General features: G+C 42.8%; 1 protein-coding gene across 1 annotated transcript in view; it reads right to left on the bottom strand.

Moving 5' to 3' along the window:
• Positions 1-584: 584 nt before the first annotated feature.
• EXOC4 (exocyst complex component 4) overlaps positions 585-16,069 on the bottom strand; it is an 815,775-nt gene continuing 800,290 nt past the window's right edge. The window contains exon 18 of the mRNA XM_082632942.1: positions 585-2,040. Coding sequence (XP_082489068.1) covers positions 1,803-2,040 — 238 coding nt within the window. The 3' untranslated portion in view covers positions 585-1,802. The remainder of the gene's footprint in view (positions 2,041-16,069) is intronic.

Genomic DNA, 16,069 nt, shown 5'->3' with positions numbered 1-16,069 from the left:
GCACTCCCTCATCCCACCCTGGCTCTTCTGGCCTCCCTATCACCACTCCAAGGTTCTTTGTCTAGAGTGGACCGGAAGGGGAAGAAAAGGCACAGGAGCTCTGTGGGCAGGCCACGGCCACTAAGGGGAGGCTTGCAAACCACAGTGATCAGCTCTGATCTCCCCTGGTCTCCCTCTTCCCACCCCCACTTCTCGGGGAGACTACTTCCAGTGATGTTGTTTAGGGACAGTACATTTTTCCATGGTCATCGCCCATATAGATTCAACTTCTTCCCAATTGGGCCTCTGAAGCTACACAGATTTACAACATTCCGTCCAGAATCTCCTGGAAGACCGTCTTCCAGCTGCCTGCTGAGTTCCCTTCACAGCCGCCCCACTGGCCCGATTTCTAACCCAGCCCCGAGTGCACATCTCTTACGATTTTGGTTACAGTCCGATTCCCATCGCGTCTTAGAGGTAGGTAACAAGGGTGTCCTCATTACTAAGGACCTGCCCCCCTGTCCAGCAGCATTTGGTACATGTTAGGCTCTCAGGGAATGTTTGCTGAATAAATACAAGAAAAACAATACTCAACATTTAAGCTTCTCAAACCATTTTTTAATTTTCTGCTTTTCCCAACAAGACCTAAGTTGTACAAACAGGTGTAAAATTCTGAACCATCAGGGCATAAGGCATGACCTCATGTGGTCCAAGTCCTTTCCACTCTCCTTTCCACGTGTTTTCAAGTTGTGTCCCGCTCAGGGCATTGCTTTCTTCTGTGATATATGAGCTATAGGCAGGAAGAGATCTTGGAGACATGGGGACAGTGGGGAAGGCGAGTGTGCCAGAAGCAGCGAGCTCCCACACCAGCTGAGAGCACTTCAGAAACAGCCTCAGCTGGTGGGTGCACAGAGGAGGAATGTTATGGCTGTTCCGGCTTCCTTGCACTCAGCTGGCAGGCCTGGGCTACTTTCTAAGATGAGAAAGACCTAGGGGCTCCCAAGGAGAGTAAGCATTGAAGAATCATTCACACCCAGACAATGTTTCAAGTGTAAAAAAATTCTCTAACCATCATTTTCTCTTGGAGAACAGAGGAGAAAAATCAAGAAGAGGGTTGAATCGCCTTTCCTTCTTTCATTTACGTCATTAATTTGATGGTGCTTGGTGTTGATACAGCAGAAAAAAAAAAAAAGGCATCAAACCAACCTATCACCTGAGTCCAGGCTACTGCATACAAAACTCTCCCAAGGATTGAGATAAAAGGATTTTTTCTCCCAAGCCCTGAAGAGGTCCTGTTTCGGTCAGGGAAATTTGTTGAAAACCGCAGCTGAGAAGCCATTGGCAATAGAGACAGAAAGCAATGCACATACACTTATCTCATCGAACTGTAAACTGACAAGGTCAAGACAGTAAAAATCCTACTGTTTATGTAATAGAACCCTATTAAGTGATTTTAGGGAGGGACTAGAACTTAGGAACAATCTACTTACCAAAGATTGCTGGGCATTAGTCCTTCATGCATTCATTTTTTGCAGAGTTCAATTCGACCCAACCTTCCACCCCGTCCCACCCTAGGCCCTTTGGAATTGACTGCATCAAAGTTAAATGTTCAATCCAAACATTCTGTACTGTGCAGTCCCTTTACAGTTTATATGAAAAACCAAAACTAAAGAGAAAAGAACCCTTACAACTTCTCTCCACTCAAGCATCAGTGTAGAGGAAACTAAGTCAGCTCAGAGTATACAAAATAACATACCAAAGAAAGGAGTATGACCAAGGAAACACAATGACCAGTCCCCCGCCCCCTCCCGTGGTGCACCCCATTACACCGTAGTTATTTTCTTATCCTTGGTGGCTTGCTTGATGGCCGCCTGCTCGCAGATGATCTCCTTGAGCCGCTGCAGCCGCATGTTCTGGGTGGTCTGGTCTCCCACCCCCGTCTGGCTGCGGTGTAGCAACGTCAGGGCGTGGATGTACTCCAGCTCCGTGTACTTCACGCCCTGGTCCACTACCAGGTTCAGGAGTTCATCGGCCGTGTTGTACAGCATCTCGTAGTACTGCCTGAGAAAGCAAGACACAACACTGCTCACTGGCTCCGTGGTCAGCAATCTATGTGGTTTCAGTGGTAATGAATGTGCTATTTATAAACTACTTAGTTTATCTATTCAATAAACATTTATTGATCGCTAACATTGTTCTAAGCCCTATGAATGTGATGGAGAGCAAGACAGACATGATCTCCATCCTCCTGGAGCTCACTTCATGAGAAGTCTAAATGAAGACCCAGGGAGACCTCTCATCAAGGTCTCAGTTCACTCAAGACTTTCTCCTAATTCTGCATTTGCCTCAGGAGATCAAAAGAAAGGGAAGTTGGGGTACAGAAGCAAGAGAGAGAAATAACCATCTGGCAGGCATTGCTAGTAGTTTCTGTCTCATTCAATCCCTCATTCATTGACTCATTCATTGGAGGCTCTGTGAAATATATGGTTTTCTCCATAAAGTGGGATAATAATAGTATCTCTGAAGTTACAGTACCTCCTAGGTTATTGGGAGAACTAGTTAATCCATATGAAGTACTTAGAATGGTGCCTGACACAATTCTACCTGCTCCATAAACATTAACTATTATTACTGGAAATATATTTATAATAATATATTAATAGTAATGTAATAAAAGTAATAGTAGTATATACTGATGAGCAGGACACAGCCCCTTTCCTCAGATAGCTCAGAGACAAGCAGGAAAAGGTAGTGAAAAGCACAGAAAACTGCTAGCAAAGTTCACTTCCATGTACTGTGTCATGTAACCCTCACTACACCTAGGGCGCTATTACTCCCTTTTCTCAGATAAGAAAACTGAGGCCCAGGGAAGTTATAAGACTTGCCCAACGTCACAAAGACATTTGTGGCTGTGACAGGATGAACCCAGGTTTCTGACTCTGAAGTCCAATACTCTTCTTCACGGACAAAGACAAGAATATTCCAAGTGCCCGGAGTGAGGTATCAATGCTATGAATTTCCAGCAGAGGAAGGAGGAATCACACCATGTTGAAGGGAGGTGAAGGATCAAGGAAGACTTCAAATGGGGTAGGATACTGTCAGGCAGGGCTTCCAGGAAGGAAATTCTAGATTAAAGGAAAAGAGAAGAGATGAGCACAGACAGGGAAGAGTAATCTGGTTAGCCTGGGGAGTGCAGCTGAAGAGCGGAGAGTCATGGGAGAAGGCAGTGAAGGACAGAGGTAGAGGGTCTAACGTCAGGATAGTTAAGTCAATAAAGCACCCCCATCTGGGGCCCCAAGGTCTGCTGAGAACAGAGGCACCGTTCCAAGCTGTGCTTCCGGAAGGTTGACGTGACAGCGGTATGCAGGATGGTTTGGGAGAGGACCCGGTACAATTCTAGCAAAAAGGAAGGGACTTGAGAGCCATCCGGCTCAACGCCATTGGCCCAGGTGACGGAGAGAAGAGTAGTGCCTTCTAATGTAAGGGAAGCAGGCATCAGAGTGAACGTGCCGTGCAGAGAAAACATGAAGCTGGGAGCCAAGGACGGAGAGGGCTGCCACCTGCCAATCTGAACACCGACATGATGCCACTACAGTCCTCCCTGAGTCTACTGGGCTCTGAGGCCATGACTTGCCCAGCTACTACAAATGCCCCGGGAGGTAGAGTTCAGTGCAGGCTCTGAGCCAGTGATGCTATCATAGCCAAAGGCAGTTTACTTCCTCCTCTCCTCCTCACAGAATAGGTAGCTCTTCCAGGATTGAGGGGACAGAAAAAGGCAGTTTGCCCAAGGCAACTTGGGGGGGGGGGGCGGGTGAAGGGACCTTTCAGGATCACTCGCTCAAAAATCTTGTACTATTGGACTTGGGAGCCTTGGGATCTTGGATTTCTTCTTCATCAGGAACATCCTGAAAAAAAGAATATCCTATGGGAGAACTAAGCCATCTTGATGGTAAGGAATACATTCTGGGAGCTTGGTAATTTCAAGAGTACTTTATAAACTGCTGCTACAGTGGGAAAGTGGTAAGAGCGCGGGCATCTTTTCACGTGGCTGGTTCATTTTCCTGCGTTGCTAAGCCGCCTTTTCCAATTAACACTCTTTTTAAATGGGGGAAATAATACTCTTTTATGACTGCTTCCTAAATGGTGGCAGGAATAGCAGGTGCTCGTCTTAAAGTGGAGAGTTTTTGAGTTACTCCTGGCAGCAAATAGCTCAACATCCTTGTGTAAAGGGTCTTCTTGGGGCTAGTCTTCTGTAGTGGTTTCAAACGAGTGTTCACTCTAACCTCATGGGACCACATATTTAGGAATCACTGGTCAACGGTAACTTGAACATAGACAGAGGTACTTCTGAAAGAATAAGTGAATGAACTCTAACTTCCAGAGGTCTTGAAGCCCAACATTGGCTACAGTCAAGAATTGTTTTGAAGCTTTATGTTAGCATAAAACTCATGTGAACTATTCCTCCTCCACAATACCTCTGCTGTAACAAAAAAGATACTATTTTTAGGGAAAACTTGCTGCTGTAGGAGAGTGCATCACATTTATCCCATGGCTTCACATGTCCCCTGGCACACCTTGGCTTCCTCCCCCATACCAGCCCCAGTTTTCAGAAACGAGGTCCTACATCCTCTAATTCTTCTTATCTTAGATGCACAGTTGAGGGAGAGAGCTGTCCACTTAGGAAACTACCTAAGCAAATGTTCAAAACATTGTTCAAGAAAAATACATGTTTGAATCTAGAATTGCCACATGGAATGAGAGAGAACTGGGGGCTCATGGTTCTTTCAAAGCTAGAAGGGACTTGATAGCTGCAGTTCCAGAATGGTGATTCTTGAACTATAGAGTTACTGGGAACTTATGAAAAGTACAGATTCCTGAGGCCCCATCCCCAGATACTGTGATTCGCAAAGGTTTGGAACCAGCCAGGACTCTGAGCCAGAGTCTGTTTGATGGAGGAATAGTTACAGACCCATTCTCATCTGCTTGAGCCAAGGATCTAAAAGCATTAGGGAAGAAGACGGAAGCAGTAAGTGGGGTTGTGATGCTTTTCGCTGAGATTAAACCCAAAGAATTGGGTTTCTTTGTATTATGATGTTGATATTTTCATCTTTCATTTTAACAAGTAACACTGAACCCATTAGACCAAATGAAATTGGATTTCTTTTGAAAAATCTGATGAATTGTTTCCAGGGATACTGGCTGGTTTTCTACAGAGACCGCTGTTCCATGCTGGGAGCAGACAACAAAACAAAGATGCCTGGATTTCTAGTCCTGGAGCCTCCAGCGTGATAAGTGATAAAGGGCATGCCACTTAAGTTCTTAATGTTTCAATATCCTCTGTGCAATGAAGACCTTTATAAATCCCAGAATGACACTCTGAAGTGGACTGAGAGACTAAAAGAGTCCTCAAGAGCCTCAGATGAACAGTACCCCAGAATTGCAAGGCTGAGTTATTAAACAAAATTGACAGGTAACTGATGGTGTATTTTCTATAGTTAGGGGGAAAAATCCCCATAACCATGATGATATATTAGATCATCAAGAAACATAGGTATTTAAGACAGAATGGAATCCATTCATCTTTCAGAATAGTACCTCAGAGCAAAGACTATACTAAATCAGCATAGCAAGAGTTGTACTTGGAGGTGGAGAAAGGGTGCTACAAGGTGCTCTAAGGAGAAAATATTTAGGAACATGCCTCAAACTACACAATTAGAATGAGCTTCCATGGTAAACACTGACACACTGAAATGAACATGTAACCCAACCGGAATAAATAATCTATCAGGTCCCAGGGAAATGAAAGCTTGATCTTTATCATCACAAATTAAAGCAGCAGCCATGGCTTCCAGGGCACCACATTTTATATGAGATAGCACTTGACTTAGCTGCCTGGATGGGACCAGTGAACACATATTTGATTTAAACCTTTCTTGGCTCATGCCTTGTAGAGCAAGTTTCTTCATAGCCTGTGATATTCAGGGTCCCGTTGCTAGATGTGGACCAAATATCCCATTCCAGAAACCAGAGATCCACGTCCCCCTTAGGGATGGAAAATTCTGTGAGGAGGTGGTTCTTCCCTGTGGTTTCTCTCTCCCTTTGCTGTGGGCCTTTGGGCAGAGTTCCCGAAGTGGAGAGGGAGGGGAGTGCAGAGACAGCAAAGTGATGTCACATAGACTGGTCTCACAGTCTATAACATGACAACGTTTAAATTTTGTTCAGGTCCAAACAGATAATTTCCTCATATCTTCCTCACGTTTCCTTTATCCACAGACTGTTCTTCCTTGTGTTTTTTTCTTCTTATTTTACTTTAATGGTATTGCACTGCAACTTTTTCTCCCCAGTGATTCTATCTGAAAACATTCATACCAGTAAGGGTATGAAGGGCATTTTGATAAGTTGGGCAGATCTTCTTTTTAAAGCGTACAAATAAAGTTTATTTTGCTTTTCTGTGATTGGAAAATTAATACATGTGCCACATAAGATATACAGACTCTACAGAAAGATTAAGTGGAAAAAAAATTACTCATATCATTCCATCATAAAGACATACCACATTTTGGCATTTCCTTCTAGATTTTTTTCCCCACATGTAGTATCCTACCAATTTCTTTCTTATAGTTGAAATATTTAGGCTGACACACTATTGGACACTTCGGTTTTTTCCAATTTAAAAAACTTTCTTTCCTGAGGACAGGTTTCCAAAGCAGAATTAGTGAAAAGGTAAGTATATTTTTTTAGGACTTTGGCAACGTCACCAAATTGCTTTCTAAAAAAGTTGTATCAGGCTTCCCTGGTGGTGCAGTGGTTGAGAGTCCACCTGCCGATGCAGGGGACATGGGTTCGTGCCCCGGTCCAGGAAGATCCCACATGCCACGGAACGGCTGGGCCTGTGAGCCGTGGCCGCTGAGCCTGCGCGTCTGGAGCCTGTGCTCCACAACGGGAGAGGCCACAACAGTGAGAGGCCCGCGTACCGCAAAAAAAAAAAAAAAAAAAAAAAAAAAAAGTTGTATCAATTTATCTTCGTACCAACAGCATATGACAGCACCTGGCCCCTCATATTCTTTTTTTGTTAATTAATTAATTAATTTTGGGCTGTGTTGGGTCTTCGTTGCTGCGTGCGGGCTTTCTCTAGTTGCGGCGAGCGGGGGCTATTCTTCGTTGTGGTGCGCGGGCTTCTCATTGCAGTGGCTTCTCTTGTTGCGGAGCACCAGCTCTAGGCGCATGGGCTTCAGTAATTGTGGCACGCAGGCTCAGTAGTTGTGGCTCGTGGGCTCTAGAGCGCAGGCTCAGTAGTTGTGGCACATGGGCTTAGTTGCTCCACAGCATGTGGGATCTTCCCAGACCAGGGATTGAACCCATGTCCCCTGTATTGGCAGGCAGATTCTTAACCACTGTGCCACCAGGGAAGTCCCCCCTCACATTCTTTTAATTTATATGAGGTTGAAAAATTTTTTATCTATGTATCAGTTTTTAACGTACATGGGTATGCACACACATGTATAAGCAAATTGTCGATATCTTCGTATCTTTTGCGTATAGTGTTTTTCTTCTATTTCAGAGCGCTTCATAAATTTTTACAGGTATGAAGCAAGGAGCGTTCTAGTCTCTCATCCCTGGTTCTCCCTCCCGCTTTGCCATACTCAAAGTTATCACTGTATCTCTAAAAGCTACTGGAAACAGATTCAGTTCTCTTTGTCAAGTGAGGGAAGAAAGCCCTAATAAGACCAGTTATTCCCTAGCCAGGCACGCCTCATTCCTATAGCTGTAGGAGGTGCATAAAGTCTGCGTGTGGGGATGAAAGGAAGGCACTGACTGGGGGACTGTCCACAGCTCCACCATCTGCCCCCTTCTACTGGATGGTGTTCAGATTCCTAGATCCCCAAATGGAAACTACATTTTCCACAGATATACAGCTATGTCACAGGCTGGGTTTTAGAATTCGTCTTGATCGTAGTAATAGTTAACAGTAATGTTGAACTTTTAGATGCATTAACATATTCAACCCTTTGAAGTAGCTTCTGAGATCACCCACATTTTACCGATAAGCAAACTGAGCTATAGAGAGTGTGAGTGATTTGTTTAAGGTTTCAAAATGAAGGACTCTGAACCCTATACTTGCTTTAAAGTCACTGTAATACAGAAATATTTGAACCTGTAAAGAGCAAAAGTACTAATTACAAAGGATACTTGTCTAGCTAATTCATTTTTAGTCAGGATTTAGGAAATATGAATTAAATAAAATTCACATTCAACTCTGCCTTCCACTGTAATGGAACAAACTAGTATTGTGGCAGTTCAAAATTCATTTATACAATTCACAGTAATATTTGAATAACACTGGATTTGATCTGGGAATTCACTCTAAACCAAATAATGAAGTCATGCTGTATATTCAGCATTCAAGAGTTACAAGAAAGGGCTTCCCTGGTGGCGCAGTGGTTGAGAGTCCGCCTGCCGATGCAGGGGACACGGGTTCGTGCCCCGGTCTGGGAAGATCCCACATGCCGTGGAGCGGCTGGGCCCGTGAGCCATGGCCGCTGGGCCTGCGCGTCCGGAGCCTGTGCTCCGCAATGAGAGAAGCCACAACAGTGAGAGGCCCGCGTGCCGCAAAAAAAAAGAGTTACAGGAAAGACTTCTGGCTTCCTCATTCTGTCACCTCTCTCTACTCCTCCCTTTGTGCCCCTCCAATCCGGTAATGGACAAGGTGCCCTTTTTTTCCAAAAGTTGGCTGCCTTTCTGATTCATTACTTCCTCGAGGAAGGGGGATAATTAAGTCATTTCATTGTGAAGACTTTCTCATCTAGTCCTTCCCAAGATAACGATAGTATTAATGTCAATAAGAGAATTAGGCTCTGAAGCTGACTTAAAATGTAAGTTTCAAAGGAAGAAACATTTACGTGAATATAACTTAGCATCGACTGTAGCCCCCCAAATTCTTTTTAGCCAATAGTTGCAACATTATGAGCAATTTAATAAAAACCCAGGAGTTGATGGGTCACTAAATTGTCAGGTAAAAACATTCAACTCCGGGCCTCCCTGGTGGCGCAGTGGTTGAGAGTCCGCCTGCCGATGCAGGGGATACGGGTTCGTGCCCCGGTCTGGGAGGATCCCATATGCCGCGGAGCGGCTGGGCCCGTGAGCCATGGCCGCTGGGCCTGCGCGTCCGGAGCCTGTGCTCCGCAACGGGAGAGGCCACAACAGTGAGAGGCCCGCATACCGCAAAAAAAAAAAAAAGAAAAAAAAAAACATTCAACTCCTGTTTTCTCTACTCACTCAATGGTATACATGGTAATAAGCAGGGAGACGGAAAGAGAAAAGAAAGGAACTGAATAATCCATAAACTAGATAATCATCCCATGAATAACTGAGAGGTAGTTATAGCAGAAAGACTTAGAGAAGTAAATACTCAAGAGATCAACTAAGCTCAGATTCTGGTTAAGTCTTTCATTCCTCCCTAACTAGCTGTGTGACCTTGGACAATTGCTGTCAGCTTTTCGAATCTCTGCTTCCCACGTGAAAAACAAAGAGGTTACAGCAGATGCTATTTAAGCACTGGCATTAAAACCTTTACAGCATCCTCTGCTTAGTCTTTTTTTTTTTTTTGCTGTACGCGGGCCTCTCACTGTTGTGGCCTCTCCCGTTGCGGAGCACAGGCTCCGGACGCGCAGGCTCAGCGGCCATGGCTCACGGGCCCAGCCGCTCCGCAGCATGTGGGATCCTCCTGGACCGGGGCACGAACCCATGTCCCCTGCATCGGCAGGTGGACTCCCAACCACTGCGCCACCAGGGAAGCCCTGCTTAGTCCTTTAAAATCACGGGCTTCTAGCAGAATTAGCTGATGCTGATTTTCCCTAAGCTATGAGAAGCAAGAAGCAGTAGTGATTGAGTCGAAAACATTCTGAACAAGTGTAAACTTAGCTCAGAGGTACTTTCCAGACCAGTAATAAATGGATGGTAATTCTGTGTGTCAGAAGAATAAATTAGTTTATTAAAAAATATAACATAATTGCTCTCATTTGTCTTCCCCTTAAAAGAGCTTAGAGTTTATTACAGACATGATTGAAAATTCTAATTTGAAAGAGTTGAAGTTATTTCCATTTCAGGAGTGAGAAAACTAAGGTAGAGAAAAGCGAAATCATTTTCAGAGCGTCAGTGGCAGAATTAGATCTGTACTCTATAGGGGGATAAGTTATTAACACTCCTTACAAGAAGTTGTGCAGTTTTTTTGTTCTCACCAGGACAACCTGAAGAGAGGTAAAGAAAGGCAAAGGTAAAGAGGGGTGAAGAGAGGTAAAGAATGGTCTTTAGGAAAAAACTGCATAAATTCCCTCAGCTGGTGGCAGCAGAAACCCATTCAAGAGGTAAAGAGAGCCCAGGAGTCTGCTGCTTGTAAGGCTTGCAGAGGCTTCTTTGATGGGTCGTCCACCTACATTTTCTCTGTATAATGAGGCACACACACCACTGCCTCCATCAATGGCACCCATGCTTAAACGGCGGTTATCTATTGGCCTAGTTCTGATAACCGGCCGTGCTTCAGCAGGACGAGGGGCGGGGTGGCAGTGTCTCTCCAGGGGAGATCTTAAAATGTAAAGTCATCTATCTGCCTTCATTCCTCTCAGTAACGGACCCTGCTATTTTTGATAGCAGTGGCCAGAGACCTGCTTTATTTCTCTTCAGAAAATACAACCACTCAAAGGAATTCCTCTGAGAACCAGCCCTTTTTGTGATGATGACCCTCTCTCCCGAGCTCAGTTACACTTGCTGATACGGGAAGAAAATGTCTTTTTGTTTTCTTCGCTGGAAATGCTGTTCCCCACCTTTGGAACACATTCTGAATTTATAAGTATCTGCGGTTAGAATTTTCTCTTCGACAACTTAAGGATTCACATGTCACTCTCTGCTACATCAGATAATTTTTTAAATTAAGTTTCCTACAACAGGGCTAGAGGAAGAGCTGCATTTTAAATTCAGTACAATTAAAACTGGGTCTCTTTGGTCTGGCACTGCCTTTGGTCAAACCCCATTTGTATGAATAATTATTCAGTCCATTAAGAAGTCTGCTCAACTACTTCTCCCATTTTGAAGGTTTTAATACATAGTGATCGGGCACATTTCTGTTTGCACTTGCCAAAGCAATTCTGATGGAGTCATCTTCTGATGTTATCAAATAATGAAATATGAAAGAGTGAACAGAATTATCCTCCTGTTCTGTGATTTTTTTATTTAGGTCCTTCATTTTACTTTCATAAGTGTGTTTGTCTCATGCTCCTGTGAATGCTCTTCTGATTATCAAAAGGTGAGTCCAGGTTAAGGAGAGCTATGCTGTGATGAATATCACTGAAGAGAGTCTTTTCCATTAAAAAAAATATAATTTATTGAATATCACGTTAGAGTCTTCTCAATTAAAATAATAATTTATCTAATATCATAGGTGGATAAAAGGGCATAGTATTATGTACTTTGGTGGCCTCAACACTACAAACTGTACCAATTAGCACAAGGCCCTTGTATTGGATATTATCTATATTTCTCAGATTAGCAATCCGGGAAATAACTGCTGAGATATGCTGAATAAAAATAATTCAAAGGCCCTATGGGTTTTTCAGTTTTAAGTAATGAAATGGAATGATCAACTTTTCAATAAATAATGCAAAGGATCTCTTCAAAGGAAAACCCAGTATTATTATTACTAATGCTTAGGAAGCTCTAATAACATTTTAAATGCTAATATAATATACAAAGGTATAGTCCTTGGTTTCAAGAAGCTTTTTTTTTTTTTATCTACACTTAAAAAAAAAAATCCAATCCAGGCCCAGACCAAAGGTCTCTAAGACACCACGCAAATGTTTTAATTTAAAGTAAAATAAGTCCTGGTCTTGCTAGCCAGCCTGCCTGCTAATTGTGCTACTCTCTTTCGGTACATGAGAAAGAAGAGTTGAAGGGCCCTAGACAAGGTACAGAAACCAAGGTTTCTGCTTCAAGTGACGGAGAAGTGAAGCGGTAACAGGTGCTGGGTTACTGTATTTATAGATGGAGATTCTTCTCTACCTGTAGTGCTTGGGGAGAAAGGTCAGTGAGGATAGGCATGGACTGTGTGGTCTGATGGGAGAACATGCCCATTAGACTATTAAGCCCATGAGGCCAGGATGATGGACTGATTCTGGTAAGTGCCAGTTAGTTGTATTCTTTAGCTACTGACTCTGCCCCTAGCCAGCTACCTCACCAGTGTGTTAAGACAAAAACTCGGTGAAGCTGAATGGACAGTTCACTCAAGCCAGTATCCCTGCTGGGGGTTTAAGATGCAAAGATTGCTATTCAGCCAGCAGTCCACTGAGTTACTCAAACCCTGACTCCTTACCCTTTGGTCCTAGGCAGAGACCCTACTATGCCGCTCACTTTTGTTACAGGAAGTTTCTCTACTTTGCCAAGACAAAAGACTGTATCTTTTAGGACTGAAAGGCCAGAAGGGAAAACGGTTTTGGCAGAGGGACCAAAAAATCAGGGGATTATTTGAACATATGAGCATATGCCAATCAGTAGGTCCCAACGGCAAACACTCGAGGGGGTATTCACTAAACCCTTAGGTTATTTACGAAAGGGAGAAAAGCTAAACAAACCAAAGCTACAAAATGGGCCACCTGAGATTCACGGACATGTGACTCAGAACGGATGTCAATTAGAAAAATAACAGACTAAATCAGAAGGAGCTAATGGAAATATGTACCATAACCAGCAGGGTTTAATTAAAGACCCAAATACTCCGACAAACGTGATGGATAGCTTTGGATAGCAATATGAATTTGGTGGATGTAAAGACCACTGTGGCTGATATATATTTGGATGTCAGTGAACCATTTTATACAGTGCCTCTAAAAAACTGTAACTAGCAAAATGAATTTATTCTGAATGGCTACCCCTGATAGGACACAGACTGAAAAACAAACAAAGGGTAACAATGAAGGCAAATCAAATTCAGAAGAGAAAGCATCTACTGAATGCTAAGGACACTGCCTTATAACAGTGATCTCACCTAATACTTTAATTAATGTGCAAGAACTACAAAGAGTGCTGAAAAGGTCAAATGCTACTAAATGGGGAAAGGCCGGGAACAGCAACAAAGTAATAGAAATAATGTAAAGGACACCAGAGAATTTAGAATTATGGGCAGCTAATAACGAAAGGAGATTTATCTTCGAAAAACCCAAGTGAATATGTCTGGAAGAAATTATGATCTCCTATATTCAATAGTTGGGAGAAACTTTAGAACAGGACTGGTAAAAATGGTCCATGAGGGTGTGCGGGGGTCAGGGCCTTGAACCAGGGCATTTTTTTACTTACTATTAAAAAAGTACCCGTTATAGGGCAAGAAGGTGATGATAATCCCTGTCTTTGTTGTAATTCATAGTTCTGTGTTGCTTTATACTATAATCCACTTGAAATAAAATCAGAAAAGAGTATCAAATGGGATTAAAGGGACTGAAGACTGGAGGAAAAGAGAAGATTAGAAGAGATTCAGTCCAATTTTTGCTCAAATGTCAGCTTATCAGTAAGTGAGGTTTTCCCTGACCACCTTAGGTAAAATGATAGCTGCCCCATCCTCGTCAAGCTTTGTCCTTTTACTTAGCTTCTCTTCTTTTTAGCCTGCATCCCCATCAAAAGATATATATATTTCCAAAATATAGTTTTAACATATATGTGGTATATTTTAAAAATATGTGCATACACACACACACACAATTAGAGACACAGCATAATACAGTGGTTAAGCTCATGGACTCAGGAGTCAGGGGCCTGGGTTTGAATCTCAGTTTTGCCTCTTACTATTTGTATGTTCTTGGGCAATTTATGAACCTCTCTGTGCCTTATTTTCTTCATCTGAGAAAGGAAAAAGTACATGGGGTTGTTACAAGGATCAAATAATGAAGAACAGTGGCTGGAACAGAGTAAATGTCATGTAAGTATTTATTACATAAATTAATGTCTGCCTCCCATCCTAGAATGCAGGCTCTCTGAGGGCAGGGTTGGATTCTGTACCATTCGTTGTTACCCCCTGGGCATCTAGTGAGTGGTGAATAAATGAAAAGGAAAGAATGAATGAGAGAGCTAACAGTCAGTAAATTTCATTAAGTGATAGAGCACAAGGTAAAAAAGCAGTCCATGATTCTTTGACCTTGGGAAGGGAAGAACTATGAATAACACAGGTGCTCTGTGTAACAGGTTGAGGGGTATTATTCTGATGTAATTCTGAGAGGGTGATGTGGATGTTTGCAATGAAAACAGATTGCAGGTGAAAAAGGGGAGGGCACAGAGGGAAAACATCTGTTTTTGGCGAGTCATCTGCAATTCTCCCCAACTATTCTTTCATTCGCTGGCAGAATTAGACATGAATCTCGTATCATTTACTTAACCTGTTTGACCTAAGAAATTTCTTAGCCTGTCTGAACTTCAATTTCTTCATTTATGCAATACAGTAAATAATATAACATCACAGGGTAGGTTTGAGGATTAAATCAAACAACAGGGTAGAATACCTGCTCTGTAAAAATGGTAAAAAAAAAAAAAAAAAAAAAAAAAAGCAAAAACAAAAACAACAAAAAAACCCCAGGTAACTTTTATTGTACCAGCCACATATATATTATCTCTTTGGAGCGTACTTTACCATAATTGTGTGAGGCATCCTATCCTCCACATTGAAATGATTTTTTATTAATCTTTTCCTGTCGACTCTTGGCTCAAAAGAGGGGTTTCTTTTCTAGCCCTTTTTCCCCTTTCTTTCTAAGATTGGTCTTATGCTTTTAATCCCAATCCCTCCCATTGCCTTTAGGATCTTGCTGGGGTTTTGTTTTCAGCTCCTGTATCTAGTATCTACCCCTTTCACAGGTTCTTTTATGTCTGCCTTCAGATATCCTTGTTTCTCATATTTGGACAAAAACAAAACCAAACAACAAGCTCTAAGCCCTTCATGCAATCCTGTGTCCACTCTATATCTCATCTCGTCTCTGTTCTCCCTTTCATTGTCAAATTTCTCAAAAAAAATAATTTGTATTCGCTATCCTTCAAAAGCCTCCACTTTGTCTGAAACTATATTCAAAAAGGTCACTGATGACATCCTAGTAGACACAGTGGTCTTTCCCCTCGACAGTTTCCATCCTGGACTCACCGTTCTTGGAGCCAAGTGGTTCAGGCTCCTCCCCCAACTCCCTGAGCTCCTTCCTTCCCTTTAACGGCTCCTACTGTCTGCCCACTGCAGGCCTTCCTCCCAGTCAGGGGCTCGCCCTGCTCTTTGTCCTTCTCTCTCTGCTTCCCAAAGTCTGTATATGAGATGGTTTCTCTCTCATGATCTGGTCTCTGAATAGATCAAAGCTTCATTTTCACTGATTTGCAGACATTTCTATCAGGTGCCCTTATCAGGTGGCCTCCCTAAATTGCAAGTTTTGCTTCACAGCACTATAGTTCGCAAAACCTCTGGATGTCAGTGTCACTTTTGAGTCTTCGCTCTTTCTTTGCCTGATGATCACTGGGTCTATCAGTGCAACATCTTATATATTCATTTCTTCTTACCAATCTCATTATCATAGATCTTAACTATTTTACGCTCCTACCTGAGTCTCTCACAATCACTAACTCCTCCTAGGTTAATCTTCTCCAGTTCTACCTGCATCAGATCACTATTCTGTGTTAAAACAACAACTTGTGTATTCACTAGTGCCAATAGGATAAAGTCCGAACTCCTAACACTGACATCCAAAGCCTTGGATTTGGTGCCAATCCCACCTTTTTCCCCCACTTTTTTCCTCTATCAACCTTCTATTGAAGCCAGACTGAGCCATCAATGCCCCTTGAACATATTTAGTTCTTCTGGGCTCTGGGTTTGTGTATTCAAAGCCTAACCTTCAAGACTGCTGAAACCCCTATCCTCTATGAAGCTACCCTGAGCAATTTCTTCCTTCTCTGTTACTTACGGATGCGTCACCCATTTAACATGTATCATCCACAGTAGGATCTGTTTATTTAAAGTACAAAACAAAACAGAGCAACTAAGATTCTTCTGGAACTAGAGATGCAATTTTTTAAAAAGGTGTCAGGG

This window comes from Mesoplodon mirus (assembly GCF_964341445.2).
Source record: "Mesoplodon mirus genome assembly, chromosome: 9".
Taxonomy (NCBI): Eukaryota; Metazoa; Chordata; class Mammalia; order Artiodactyla; family Ziphiidae; genus Mesoplodon; species Mesoplodon mirus.
The sequence above is the reverse complement of the archived record's forward strand: the minus strand, read 5'-3'. Positions and strand labels throughout refer to the sequence as shown.